Source organism: Phyllostomus discolor, chromosome 6 (genome assembly GCF_004126475.2).
Source record: "Phyllostomus discolor isolate MPI-MPIP mPhyDis1 chromosome 6, mPhyDis1.pri.v3, whole genome shotgun sequence".
Taxonomy (NCBI): domain Eukaryota; kingdom Metazoa; phylum Chordata; class Mammalia; order Chiroptera; family Phyllostomidae; genus Phyllostomus; species Phyllostomus discolor.
Genome location: NC_040908.2, coordinates 125,860,883 through 125,874,820, shown reverse-complemented (window position 1 = coordinate 125,874,820; position 13,938 = coordinate 125,860,883). Strand labels below are relative to the sequence as shown.

Below are 13,938 nucleotides of genomic sequence, written 5' to 3'. Positions count from 1 at the left end.
GTTCAGTTCCTTTCTGTCCTCAGAGCAATGCTTCAGCTGTAGCTCAGGTGTTTACTACTAATCACTAGTTACACAAGGACTAAATGTTAAAAAAAGATGAGGAAAGCAAAAATTATTTTCCTGCTCTGTGGCTTCAGAATACTTCAGGTAAAGTCCCAGCCTCACTAGTCTGAAAGCAAATTAGAATATGGGGTTTTACTGGTCTCAGGAATGCCATGTTTAAGTGTTGAGCATATCCCCTATGTAAATGGGCCCTTTGTTCTCCCACTGAGAGGTCTCATAGAAGATGGTGTCATGTGACTTCTCCTAAACTGGCATAAAGTTTAAGTTTTTACTATTTTATGTGAACTTTATTGAGAAATAACATGCACAATGCATCCATTTAAGATATACATTTTGATGAATTTTGCCTAGTTGAAACCACAAAAACCTTGAAACCACCCCCTCAATCAAGATACAAAACACTTACATCATGCCCAAAAATGCCCAGTATTCTTTGCCATTGATACCTCCTTCTGCCCCATCCCCAGGCAGCCCCTGATAAGCTTTTTGTTACTATAAATTAGTTTGTATTTCATAAAGATAGAACATTATAGTTCTGTATTATTTTATTGATGGCTTCTTTCACTCAACATAATAATTTTTAAATTCAGCCATGGTGTTGCATGTGTGAGCATTATTGTAGATTGTATTCCATTTTATACCATATTTATTTATTTCTTTACCAACTGATGGACATTTAGGGAATTTCCAGTTTGGACTATTATGAAAAAAGCTGCTATGAATATCTATATGTAAATTTTTGTTTGAACACTCATGCTTTATTTTTCTAGGGTAGATACCCAGGAGTCATATATCTGAGTTGCATGGCAGGTGCATATATAACTTTTGAAGAAATTGTCAGACAACTTTCTAAAGTGGTTATAGCAACACTATGTGAGAGTTCTAGTGGCTCTGCATCCTCCCTGACATTGGATATTGTCAGTCTTTTAATGTAAACCATTCTAAGATGTGTATGGTGTTTTCTATTTGCACTTTTAGTTTGTTTCTGTGATGACTACTTAAGCTCACCATCTTTTTCATTATATTTTATTTTTTATGCTATCAAGAGGAACAGCTTGGGATTCCAGAAGTTTCTTCTACCAACTAAATCCCTATGGTTTTGCAGCCAGAAGTTATGAGGACTTACCTTCCTGGCACTGGGACCCTGGGCTCAAGCACCTGGTATGGGGCTGGGACTCCTTGCTCCCAAGATATTCCTCCCAAATTTTTATCTACCACATGGGGGTGTGGGACCTGCTCATTCCATGTCTCTGCCCTTCCTACCAGTCTGGGTGGATGTGGTTTCTTTAATTCTGTAGTTATACAGCTTCCATTCAACTCAGTTTCTGCTGGTTCTGAGCAATGGTTGTTTTATAATTTATTCGTAATTTTGATGTGGTTGTGCTAGGAGGTAAGCAGTGTTTAACTCTGCTGCTATCTTGACCAAAAGTCTAGACAAAGTTTATTGTACTTTTAATAAAGCTATTTTATTAATCACAGCCTGTGTGCAGGGCAAAGAGAAATAAAGAGAAGAAAAATGTAATTGCAACTGTAATAGCATAATCAATAAAATATGTTTAAAAAACAATTGTTTATTCACCTCAGATGATCCTTCCCTAGAACACAATGGCTCAGATACCACCTCCATTACTTGCAAACCCCCCAGGGCAAAAAGGTTGAATTGCTTGCAGATCTCCTGGAGTTAGGTAGGCCATGCATTCTGGTTCCTGGAATAATATCTTTCCATGTGCATTAATCACTTAAGCCTATCAAATGAAGATAAAATTTTTAACTCTTGAGTTCCCCTATCAATTTATTCTGTATATTCCTTATGGATTTTATAAAACAGAAGCTTAAGACCATAAGTTGAAAAAAAGTCACATATTTCAAACAGAAATAATTGGAGCTCCAAAACATTTGTATTCTTGTGCTTGAACTTGAATGGCCTTAAACCTGATTCAGCTTTAATAGAAGTTTACTTGGGTAATATTTGTTCGTTCTGGTGTAACTTATATGGCCCTAGTGTTTAACAGCTGAAGCTAATACTTTTATTCAGTTCTATAGTTACAATACCTTTTGTGTTAAAGATATAAAGTATGCATGTACATCAACTGTTGAATTCACTTGTGTGCCATTTTTATGAGTACAATAGTGTTACACAACCCCTCAAAAAAGAAAGAAAGTAAGAAAGAAAAAGAGAGGAACACTTTCCTATCAACAAGGAGCTATTATTAAAGTGAATTGACAGGGCCTGTTAAGGCTGCGTAGGGAGAAGAATTTCTCTATCTGACACAGCCCTTGTATTTCTGGTTCAATCAATCAGGGCTGCAGGGATATTTGTGAGAAGTATAAGACATGGACCTTCTCAACAGTGAAAATGTCAGCATCACACCTAAGGCCTTGGGAGAATTTCTTTGGCAAATAATACAACCCATAGAAATATTTAGACGCAGAAGAGCATGGTGTGATTATAAATGGTTTATTTCTTTAGATTATAATATTCATCACAATTAAATTGCATTTTACAGACAGTCACTGTTGATCGTGCTTAAAGGATTGCTTGTATTTTACTTTATTTTAAATTTAATCTTTATTGTATTTTTTTCCCATTACCATTTAGTCCACTTATACCACACTCCCCCCAGCAATCATCACACTGTTGTCCATGTCCATGAGTTTTTTTTCCTTTTTGCTCAATCCTTTCATCCTCTAACCTCCCCACTAATCACAGCAAAGTATCAAGAGACTAGGGACTTATCTCAGGTAGTAAATTCGAAGATAGAAAGCTCACTTTTGTGGTCAGACCCACTAGATGCCTTAGATTTCTTGGGGGACATGAGCACTAATGTAAGCCACAAAACGACCCTGTGTCCCTCCTTCCCCGACACTCTATGCAGAACCAGGCCCCAGGCAGGGAGAATTACAGCTCAGCAGGGAGGAGCAGCAGGACTAGAAGGCTGGGCAGCAGCAGAATGAACACTGGATGTTGTCTCATTCCTGCAGTAGGAAGAAGAAAAAGAAAGGTTTCTCTGGGGTTTCTTAAGACATGGGCCTCCTAAACCTCCATCAAGGGGTCAAAAAACAAGAGGGTGGGCTCTAGGCACTCCCTATATGTGGCCAGCAATTAGACTCCTTTGCCTGTTAGGGATTCCTGAAGTACTCAGGAATACCAGAGAGAGAGTGGACTGTGAGGACTCATCTTTTTGGGTCTCTGAATTTAAGGCCACCTTGAATGGACTGATTTCTCACACTTATGGCCTCCTCAGTTCCTCCCATTGCCACTTTCAGGCTCCTGTGTTCCTAGCAATGCTTTAGTAACAGAAGATTTCTCCAAGCAGGGCCTGCATCTCCCTGGCCACTGTGCTGTCTTTGTCCACATACGAATATGATTCTGTGTCTGGACTCTATGGATGTTCATCTTTTTCAGCAACATGTATACTCTGTTCTCCACCAGCCAGTGTTATCTGGAGTCCTGTCTTTGGGTAGGACCTGGCTTCCTTCCTTGGGGTCCTCAGCTCAGCCTGCCTGAGATGGTAGGCAGCAGCTTTCCTCTGCTAGATTGTTTGTCTGGGTATGCTGTTTTATTAAGCTTGATCCAAACTAAAAATTTCTGCATGTAAATGCTCAATGTCCCTCAGTAATCACTGTGTGTGGCTCCATTTCTCCCCCAAACATTTCCATTGTTTCCAGCAGCCTTTCAGAGCATAAAGACTAATTTAGTTGAAGCTTGCTGGATACTCAATTTCTCTGCAGCTCAGATCCATTTCTGGCTGGACCCTGATATCTCAACAAAACTTAACTTACTTCAGCAACAAACCCTGGAGCCCTGATTCAAGACAGGCATTAATATAGTCTGGGGATGAAGAGGGAACAGGAAGACAAAGTCTATGTCCTTAAGGAGATCACCAGACTGTAAAAAATTATTATAATAGAGATGGTGAGTGTATGGCTGAGATGTGTACAAGGTTTTTTTTCCATGGGCAAAAAAATAGATGTGGTATAGGTTGAGCAATCTCTATGTACCAAGCAATGAAAAAAAAAGAATTATGATTCTCACAGACCTATCACTGAAATATTGATCTTTGTATCCTTATTTTACAAATGAGAAAACTGAGACACAGATTACTCAGGTAATTTACCCAAATTCACAGAACTAATGGGGCTTGAGCCTGGATTACCATTGAAGTCATCTGTCCCCAAACCTCTGGCATGAAACACGATATAATTAATTTTTACTTGAAAGTATCAAAGAATGCTTATGATTAGAAGTGATATATAAGCTAGGTTTTGAAAGATAATTACTTTACTAAATTGGTAGTGTCTTAGATTGGATGGAATATGGCATGAAGATAGAGTCTTCAGGCCAGAAGGAATGGTAGGTATAAATGCACCGAAACCTGAGAGCCAGGACACCTTGGGAAAGGTGAGTAAAATGGAGGCAGCTCCTGACAGCACTTTCTCACCCACCACAGGGCTGGACAGGTCATAGCCTTTCTCCGTTACTATCTCCAGCCATTACTGATATGCCTTCACTGAGGAGTATGTTCTCTGCTTTTACCATCTCTAGCCTTCATCAGTCTAGGCATCACCCCTGCGCATGTGTCTAATGGGGACCATTTGTGCAAAGCCTTTCAGTTCTTTGATCTCCTCAGGTCCAACACTATTCACCTGCTCTGCAGTCTAGCCAATGGCTTCAGTGGAAATGTCCTTCAACAATTTCATATCCTGTAAACTACCCACACTGGAAACCTCAAAGTCTACCATCTGATTTTCTAACCACAGTCCCATTGCACTTTGCTTTCCCTCTCTTTCTTCTAGAACAAACACCTCATAGAGAAACGCAGTCCCCTAACCTTCCTTGATCACCATGGTGACCTGCCCAGTTCAGGTGCCCTCACCTCCTGGCAGGATTCCTGCAGTGGCCACACTGTTTTGCTTCAACCAGGTCTCCCAACTCCCCTAAACCTTTCCTATACCCACTGACATCTCAGTAGTTTCCATAACTTATTTTCTCTGGTGCCCATCTGTTCTTTCTGACCTTTTTGCACAGCAGGGAATTTGAGAGCATGGCTGGGGTAGAAACTTCCTGAGCTTCTCTTTATTCCAGGATATCAGCCCTGTATTTTTAGGAACCTAATACTATTCAGCAATTAGTTGAAGGCCTCATTGTTCTCTGCTCTGTGACTTCTGGTAGTAGAGCACCCCCTCTTCTATTTTATGATGGCCCCACCACTCCCACCTGGAGCACAGTCTCAGACTTACCTGAGCTATAGAAGCAATTGTAGTTACTTGTAAAATTTTGGGGGCTTTCAAGTGAAACTTCATCATGTGTTTTACTTAAGGTTTTTCCATCATTTGTAAGTGAATATTGACTGTATGTTTTATCTTTGCTTGGTATGGTGACTTGCTGAAACACCTCATAGCCTGGAATTAGCACTTCCTTTTCAGATGGATAGTAAGAACAATTTTTAATATAAACACCCAAACAAGTTCTGATAGTAAACAGTGTCCCCAACCTTTTCTCAAAGAGAACATTTTTAGCTGCTTCTACCGAAGAAGATGATGGGGCAAATTGGCCAAAACGGACATTTCCTTTCCCTTTGTAAACAAACTTTATCCTAGTACCTCTATAAACTGTATGACACTCCCCTGTAGTGAGAAGCTGAAGAGCTCTTGTCAAATAATAATGGAAAGCTTTAAACTGAAATTTATCTGAATTTTGATGGAATGATCTTATGGCTTTATTAAATTCCATTGCAATATCCCCAGTATAGGCCACTAGAGCTGTTCCCTGGAAATCATTGAGTTTTTTTGAAGGGTCTGCTTTATTCCTTATTTCCTTCCATTTTCTCTGTGCCATTTCCCATTCATGTTTTAAATTGCCATTCACTTCCAGTTCTTTTTCTAAGAGCTGGGGAGCTTTTTTATCCATTTCTTCAGTACAGCCATTATATTGATCATCAAATGCATCATCAGTCATGTCTAGGTCCTGTGAACTTTCTAGCTGTGACAGGCTGCTCACCTGTAAAGAAGAGGAAGTTTCCCTTGACCCATTAATATGCACTAGATGATTCCCAGGGCCCACAGTGTGGATTTCTTGCTCAGCATGAAATTTGACATGTTCCTGTCATAGGACTCATATGTGGTACATGCATGAAGACAGTCTTATTATATACTATGAGTAGTATAAAAAGAAACAACCTAGGTTTTGTTACTCTGTTTTTTTTTTCCTGATATTTAAAAATATCTTTTCAGATTCATACTCTCCAACTGGATTTATTGTCAAACTCAACTGTGGGCACTGTATGGTTTCAAAGATGTGAGGGGAAACCAAGATCAGCAGGATCAGGGTGAGAGGGGGTGACGTACATCACCTGTTGTGTTAGCCACTGTGTTAGGATCAAAAAGCAAACTTCTGTGGCTAGAAGGCAGGTCATCTTTAAGTTCAAAAGTAACTGCAAATAAATATAAGACAATGGAAGTGAGGTGTGAACATTAGTCTCACTACATGTGTGCTGATGACCCAGTCCCTACTGCAAACCCAGAGGTCCAGTCTCCTATTACACTTCTTTCTGCACAGCTACCCAGGATTTCTGTCTGGCCCTCCATGCAGGGAGGAAGGAATCTGACCTCTGGCCTTCAGTAGGGAGCCGGTGAAGAGATAAAAACAACTAATATCGGTTGGAGGTTGAGCTGCATGTCACTCACATGGCAAGTGAGAAAAACAGATCGCATTTTGTAGAGCCTTTATAGGCCCTGACATTTTATTCCCCCTTAGAGAAATACTACGATTCCTTTCACAAATATTTTTTTAGTTCTCAAAGTTTTGTTAACCTGGGTCTCAAACAATTTTTTTAAGTCATTCCTTTTCAAATATCTCTTAACACTGTCAATTTTCATTATGACTAGGGAGAGCTACAATGCATGGGAGCTTTCTGGGCTTCTTGGTTGGAAGGAAATGTAGAAGTTAGAGTGGAGAAGTGGCCTGAAGATCTAGGCTTGACTAACCACAGGAAGGGAGAGCACCTTTCTGCACAGGGACCTTGTGAAACACAGGGACCAATAGTACTGTCTCAGGATCCTGGGTTATAAATTGCACAATCTAAGATTAAGTTTTTAGATTTAAGAGGGATGGAGAGATGGCATGTCTGTCCTTCAATATGTTTTCCTTTTTGCCATGTCTGACCTCCTGGAACATTTCTGACACAGAACTGACTTTGTGGCTTTGACTCTTGACATAACCCTCACTACAGCGATCACCCCAGGCTTCAGATCCTCTCCCAGTCCCATCTGAACACCAGTCTCTCCTCAGGTGCCTTCCTGGTTTCCTCATATTCAGAGGTTCTTCCCCTTCAGAGAACAGAACTGAGTTATCAGGTACCTGATTTCCTGCAGATCCTTTGGGATTCTGTCCTGGTCCGTCTCTGACAGAAGTGCCCAAGAAGTCAGTTCTCTTGCCTTTTTATTTTGGGGAGAGATGAACTTTTGGTTTCAGATTAAATTTGAAAGAAACAGAAAGTAGTTTATAAACCATCCCCCACAAAAACCTGCACATGGATGTTTATAGTAGCTTTATTTATAATTGCCAAAACTTGGAAGCAACCAAGATGTTTTTCAGTAGGTGAATGAAGACAATGGAATATTACTCAACACATAAAAACCAACCAAACAAAAACCCTTCAAAACAGACACTATTAATTCATGAAGAGATATGGAGGAAACTTAAATGCATATTTTAAGTAAAAGAAACCAATGAGAAAGAGGCACTGTACTGTATGACATTCTGGATAAAGCAAAAGTATGAGGACAGTAAAAAGATCAATGGTTGCTAGAGGTAGGGGTTGTGGGAGGAGAGATGAATAGGCAGAACACAGAGGATTTTTAGGGCGGCGAAACAATTCTGTATGATACTAAATGAAGCATGCATGTCATTATACATTTGTCCAAACCCATAAAATGTACAACACCAAGAGAAAACCCGAATGTAAACTACGGACTTTGGGTAATAATGCCGTGCCAATGTAGGTTCAGCAGTTGTAACCAACGTTCTGCTCTAGTGGGGAATGTTGATAATGGGAACAGCTGTGCAGGTGTGGAGACAGGGAGTGTATGGTAATCTCTGTATTTTCTTCTTAATTTTGCTGTGAATTGAAAAATGCTCTAGAAATGAAAGACTTTAAAAAAATTTTTTGTTTTAAGTTAGAAGCTTGTTCAAATTCATAGTTTGAATCAGAAATGCATCAGAGTCACAAGTATGAATTATTATTTTATGAAAGGATGAGGAAGAGGGAAGGTCTATCCTTCTTCTATGAATTAACAAAGATCCCAGAGAGACACTGGTATCCAATTCAATATGAGGGACATACATTTAACAAGCAACTTCGAGGCTTGTCCTCAGTGTCCTTGCACCACTCTGGCACTACCAGCTGTTCACAGTGGCTGGGCGTCCTGACTGGCCAGTGCACATGCCTTATGCGATACTGATCATTTAAATAACACTCATGAATACATGCAATTACAATCAAAGCTTTTTAAGATTTATAATTATGTTTTACAGGAATTATTGTCACTCTCTGAAATCTATGTTTTTCAAGATTGTATTTATTTTTTTTAGAGAGAGAGGAAGGAAGGGAGAAAGAGGTGGAAAGAAGCATCGATATTAGAGAAACATTTATTTGTTGTCTCTTACACAGCCCCAAGTTCTCTGGATTGATATAACACACAAATGGTGCAATTAAAACTCAACTAGGTAAATTTTCAGAAACTCTTAACTTCCCGTGGCCAAAAGCTCACCTTATAGTACTCCTCAACCTGAAGTCAGTGGTAAACACAGCCTTTCTCTTTATGAAACAGTCACCAGCTGCCCTGTGAATCTAAAAGAAGTCAGTTCTCTTGAAATATTGACAGGGGTGTAAAAGGTAGAATAGAAAATAAGCTTTTTTCTTTTTTCCTTCCTCCTTCCTTATACCCTTAAATAATTACTAGTAGAATGTATAACCAGTTAACCATTAATGTGTTGGCTGAAAGTTTGTTTCAGTTAGCAGTTGACCAGGAAACTGTGGCACTGCCTATGAGGGAGCGGGGAGAGAAGAAATAATGCAGCTCACCTGCTCGGCTCCAGCCCACATTTCAATGAACTCTCATGTGAGACTAGGAGTTTCTCCCACTGTGGCAACCACTGTAGTCCACAGTCAGCTCTGAGTGTCAGTTTCCCCTTCAGTCAGCCCTGCCCGCTCAATCTGCTGCCTTGCCTACTGGTCTGGTTGTTCTGGTTGATTTTTTGTTTTTGTTTTAATTTCTTGGTTGTTGGAGTTCCATGCCATTTGATTCTCTGGCACTTCCAGTTGTTTATGGATTTTAGATTGTTTGTTATCCTCCTTTTGGTTGTGTGAGGAAGTGGAGGGTTTCTATCCATACCTTCATCTTGGTTGGAACTTATTAGTTTTCTTCCCTGTGCTTTTATTGAGTTCAGCTCACACAGAAATACATAGTATGCATGTAAAGCTCATCAACCAAAGTCCAAAAAGGTGCAGTCATGAGAAACTGACATCATTTACAGATAATAGTGGAAGAAACACAGGGATTGTCAGGTTAAGGCTGGCTTTAGCTCAAGTGTCTGTTTCATAGCAACAGGGCAGAGCAAACCTTAAAGGAAACAGTGTATATTCTTTCTCTGGCCAGATCCACCCCCTGTGAGCAGTGTGTTCCAGTACAAGGCCTCAGCTGCCTCTGGCACTTTTCCCAGGCTGAGTCAGGTGGGGAGAGCAAAGCAGCCAAGAGAATAGGAGACTTTTACAGAAAGACTGAGGACTCAGGATATGACAAAGCCAAGGGGTGAGGGTTCTTTATGCCCCTTCTCTGAAAACCCTTAAGTCCTTCCCTGATGGCCCATTGTGACTATGCCTGTCTTAGGTTGTTCCACAGGGATGGGGGGGCGGTTCTTACCTGTCATTGGCTAACCAGTCATCTGCCTGGGGCAAGAAGGGGGAAGTGAGTGAGGCAGGGGCTGTGCTTCTGCCAGGAGGAAATGTTCTGTCTCCTTAGTGGCTCATGTCACTCAGCTCTAGCCATGGGACATAAGGCTGCAGTCCCTGAAACCAGGCAGGACAGCTCCCAATAGAGGGGAAACAAAATTGGAGGAGGCACATGCCCATTATAACAGCCTGGCTACAGGACCCCCAACCCCTGGTGCTGAGCCCCTCTTATGAGAGAGTTATAGACCTACTGGGGTACCCCTGGGCAATTCCTGGGCCTGACAGGAGGGTCTGAGGGGTGGCTGAAAGATAAGGAGGCCTGGGCAAGGGGCAGTGAGAGGACATGTTAGCTAGCAGAGATTGTGGACTTGAGAGGGAGAACTGAGGGGCTGAAGCAATCAGGGAGGCTGCCTGGAGGAGATGGTATTCTACTTTTCCCAGACCCTCTGCTGGCCTACTCTGATCATGAGTGCCCATTAAGCTAGGGTTTGGGCCTGTGAACCCCATTCTAGCCACAAGAATGTCTGCCTGTATCCCCATAAATCCTGCAAAAGAGATACCCCTGAGTCTGACTCTATACCAGATGCAACCCTGGGCTGTTCCATAAAGCCATCCCCCCACTATTCAGGCTGTGAGAGTGTTTGCTTCTGCACAGACAGAAGGGCAGAATCTGGATTGGGGTCCCTGAGGAGGTTCTGACTGGAAAAAATCTCCAGACCCCTTTCCCTCACTTGCCAATGCCCCTCCCATGTCTTCTCCTTGTTCATCTCCCCCAGATCAGTAAAGCTGACATGTTCAGGGCTGGCCACTGGGATCTCTTTTCCTGGGGGAGGGAGGAAGGGAGGGCTGGGAGATGGACAGTGCTAACCTGTAACCACCCAAAATGTCACTGGGCATTTGGCTTTGGGACCAAAGAGGCTGTTTACTTCCCCTGCCCCACAACTTGATATGGTTTGGAATTGCTCCTCTGGGCTGAATGGCCTCAGGACCTCTTGTCTTCCTCAGGGGGCTTGGGCTCCTGGCCCCTCCCCTGCTTTGGGCTCCCCCAGTCTGTCCTCTCATGGCTCAGAAGCAGTCTGACTAGTGGACCCCAGATCAGGGTGGTGGTCAGTTCCTGGCCCAAGGCTGAAAAGGGACAGCTATTCTGATGGTGCCCAGCAGACACCAGCTTCAGTGCGGCCTGATGGAGGTACTCCTCTGTCTGTGACCCCAGCGCTGAATGTGTCTGCATGTCTCTCTTCCACAAGCCTTTGGGCAAAGGGGCAGAATGACCTGGGTACTCATCCTGGGGCCTGGATCTCCCTCCACTGCCTCTGATGTCTGTCCTCAGCCCAGCCTTCCTGTGAGGCCATTTAACCGCATTCCAGGGCCATTCAGTGACACATCCCTTTTTGCCACCAAATTAAGTGAACAACTCACAAACATTTCCTCCTATCCTCCTACATTCAGGGCCCTGAGCTGGGGACTAGAGCCAACACTGCCCTTGTCACTGACCTGGAGGGTCTAGCAGCCTGGTGTGAGAGATCGACCCAAATCAGGTGCAGGCCGTGACACCCCTATGGGACACCTGACCGTGGGGCTCCAGGCAGGATCATAACCCTAAGAAGAGCCACAGTGAGGTTTGGAAGATGAGCAGGGGCTGTTTCCTGTGGGCAAAAGAGGACAGGCACTCCTGGCAGCAACAACTGCTCACACAAAGACTCAGAGGAGGGGAGTGACTGACACATGAGGTTGGAGAGATGGAGGGGGAGATATAAGGCCTGACCAGGGTGGGCCTTGAATGGCAGGCTGTGGAGTTTGGCTTCATTTTGTGAGCCAGAGAAAGGTGGTCAGTAGCTGAGCAGCTCAGACATGCATTTGAGAAAGATATTGCTGGACAGGAGAGAAAGGACTGCAAGGCTCAAGTTTGGACAGGATCATTGCAGGGCTCTTACCATGCCCTGAGCTGGGCAGGAGAGGGAGGAATTCGAGACACACCGGATTGGCAGAACTTGGTGACCAGTTGGGTGGGGTTGTGGACAGAGATAGGATTGAGAGTTGCCCCAGAAGCTGGGGCCTATGAGGCCCCATGACAACCCTGGGCAGCAGCTCTGCGCCACTCTCACCAGCAACCAGGTGTTGGGTGGAGCCTGTGGTAGGAGGGAGGCCCGTAGGGAAGATGGAGAGGGCAACTGTGTGGGCAGCTGGGAGAAGCCAGGCAGGATGGAGGCCGGGAGGAGGGAATGCTGTGTCTGAGCACTGAGCCTGTGGGGAGCCCTCACCAGGTCAGAGAACAGGAGGCTTGGCTCCAAGTCCTCTTGTAGCTCCCTTGCCTTCCCATATCGATGACTGTATTTTCCGTAAAACCTCAATGATTCTGTGGAATAGGTACTGCCAACTCATTCTGTAGCCAAGCAGCTTGAGGTTAGAAGTTAAATAATCGTGAAGTTGGAGTGTGTACCTTTCTTACATGACCGCCTTCCAAGGGCTTACTTTCAAATAGAGGAAGGAGATTTGGGACAGAGCCTCCTCTCAGTATCTACAGGACTGTGACGAGGCATAGGGATGGTGAGCAAGTGGGTGGGGCCTCAGAGAAAACTCTGGATCAGTTCCTCCTGCCAGTCTTGGAGGTTGGGGGTGGGGAGCAACTAAGAGGTGATTGGAATGGGGCCTGTGCTGCAGCTCTTGGCCACCAGGTGGCGCCCAATTCCTAATCTCCCCAGAAGTGTAGAAGGGTGTGTAGGGTGTGTGTTGTGTGGCTCATTTCTCTCTTCTCCACTCATACATGCCCTTCTCCCACTCAAACACAGACATTCTCACATACATATGTACATTCTCTTTTACACACAGACACAGTCTTCATGCAGACTCTACAATCTACTCTGGGCATACTCTATACAGAATCCACAAGGAAAATGCGAAATATTTCTCAGAGGCTTCCAGCCCCTTTCACTGCCCTCTGAACAAGACTGAAGTCCATCAGTTCTACATGTGTGCAAGCCCATGTCCTTCAGGCCCGTCTGCCTGTTGAGTAGCCTGCCTCTCCAGAAAAATCCCTGGGGGTTGGGGCAGCACCAGCCTTCTGATGGGGTGTGGGCAGAGCCCATCTCTGGGCATGGATTAACCAGGAGAGGTCACTGCAAGGCTTGGTCCTGTGCAAATGAAGTGGTGGTAGATCAGAGCAGGAGTGAGCTGGGTGTGAAGGGGCATCAGGAGAGGGCTGGGCTCAGAGGGTCTTGAAGTTTGTATGGGGAGGACTGGGACAGGAGGTGAGGGCATTGCAGAGAGACCAGGAAAGCAGGTGTGGAGGAGGGTTGGGGTTGCTGGGGTCAAGGTTTTACTGTCTTGGCCGCTTACTTAGTATCCTAGAGCTCAGACTCCTTGAGATGGGTGAATGCAGACTGGTGGTGGGGTGGGTGGGGTCTGCGTGTGGGGAGGGGAAGCCAGCTAAAGATGGATATCATTACCTGATATCCAGTGCCCTGAAAATGTTTATCTCATACATTTTGTCCTTCTTTTTGTTGTTATTATTTCAGGCAGGAGGGTAAATCTAGTCTTTAATACTCCATCTTTGGTGTGGGTGTAAGTCTATTTTATTAATTTTTATTGTGGTATAGTACTCCATGTACAAATATTGAAAGACTTTTGGATATTAATATTTTGGCTAGTAGAATGATCCCATGAATATTCATATATATATATATATATATATATATATATATATATATCATTCCATTGTATGAATATATTTATCCATTTCTGTTGATGTATATCTTAAAGCTTCCATCTGGGATGATTACCTTCTACCTGAAAACACCCTTTCATTATTTCCTTTAGTGCAGGTCTGCTAGTGGTGAATTCTCCTGGTTTTATCAGTTTGAAAATGTCTTTGTTTCTCCTTTATTCTTGAAGAATTTTTGGGAGTGATTGAATTCCATTAGAC

The 13,938-nt window shown here is 43.3% G+C and overlaps 1 protein-coding gene and 1 pseudogene across 1 annotated transcript; one reads left to right on the top strand and one right to left on the bottom strand.

The window, feature by feature from the left end:
* LOC114498947 overlaps positions 1 to 13,938 on the top strand; it is an 82,122-nt pseudogene that overhangs the window by 30,712 nt on the left and 37,472 nt on the right.
* Positions 2,963 to 6,479, bottom strand: LOC114500760 (T-cell ecto-ADP-ribosyltransferase 2-like). The gene is made up of 3 exons (XM_028517534.1): positions 6,417 to 6,479; positions 5,305 to 6,064; positions 2,963 to 3,039 (listed from the first exon to the last, which is right to left on the bottom strand). The coding sequence occupies exons 1-3, from the start codon at positions 6,477 to 6,479 to the stop codon at positions 2,963 to 2,965; spliced, it is 900 nt and encodes a 299-aa protein (XP_028373335.1).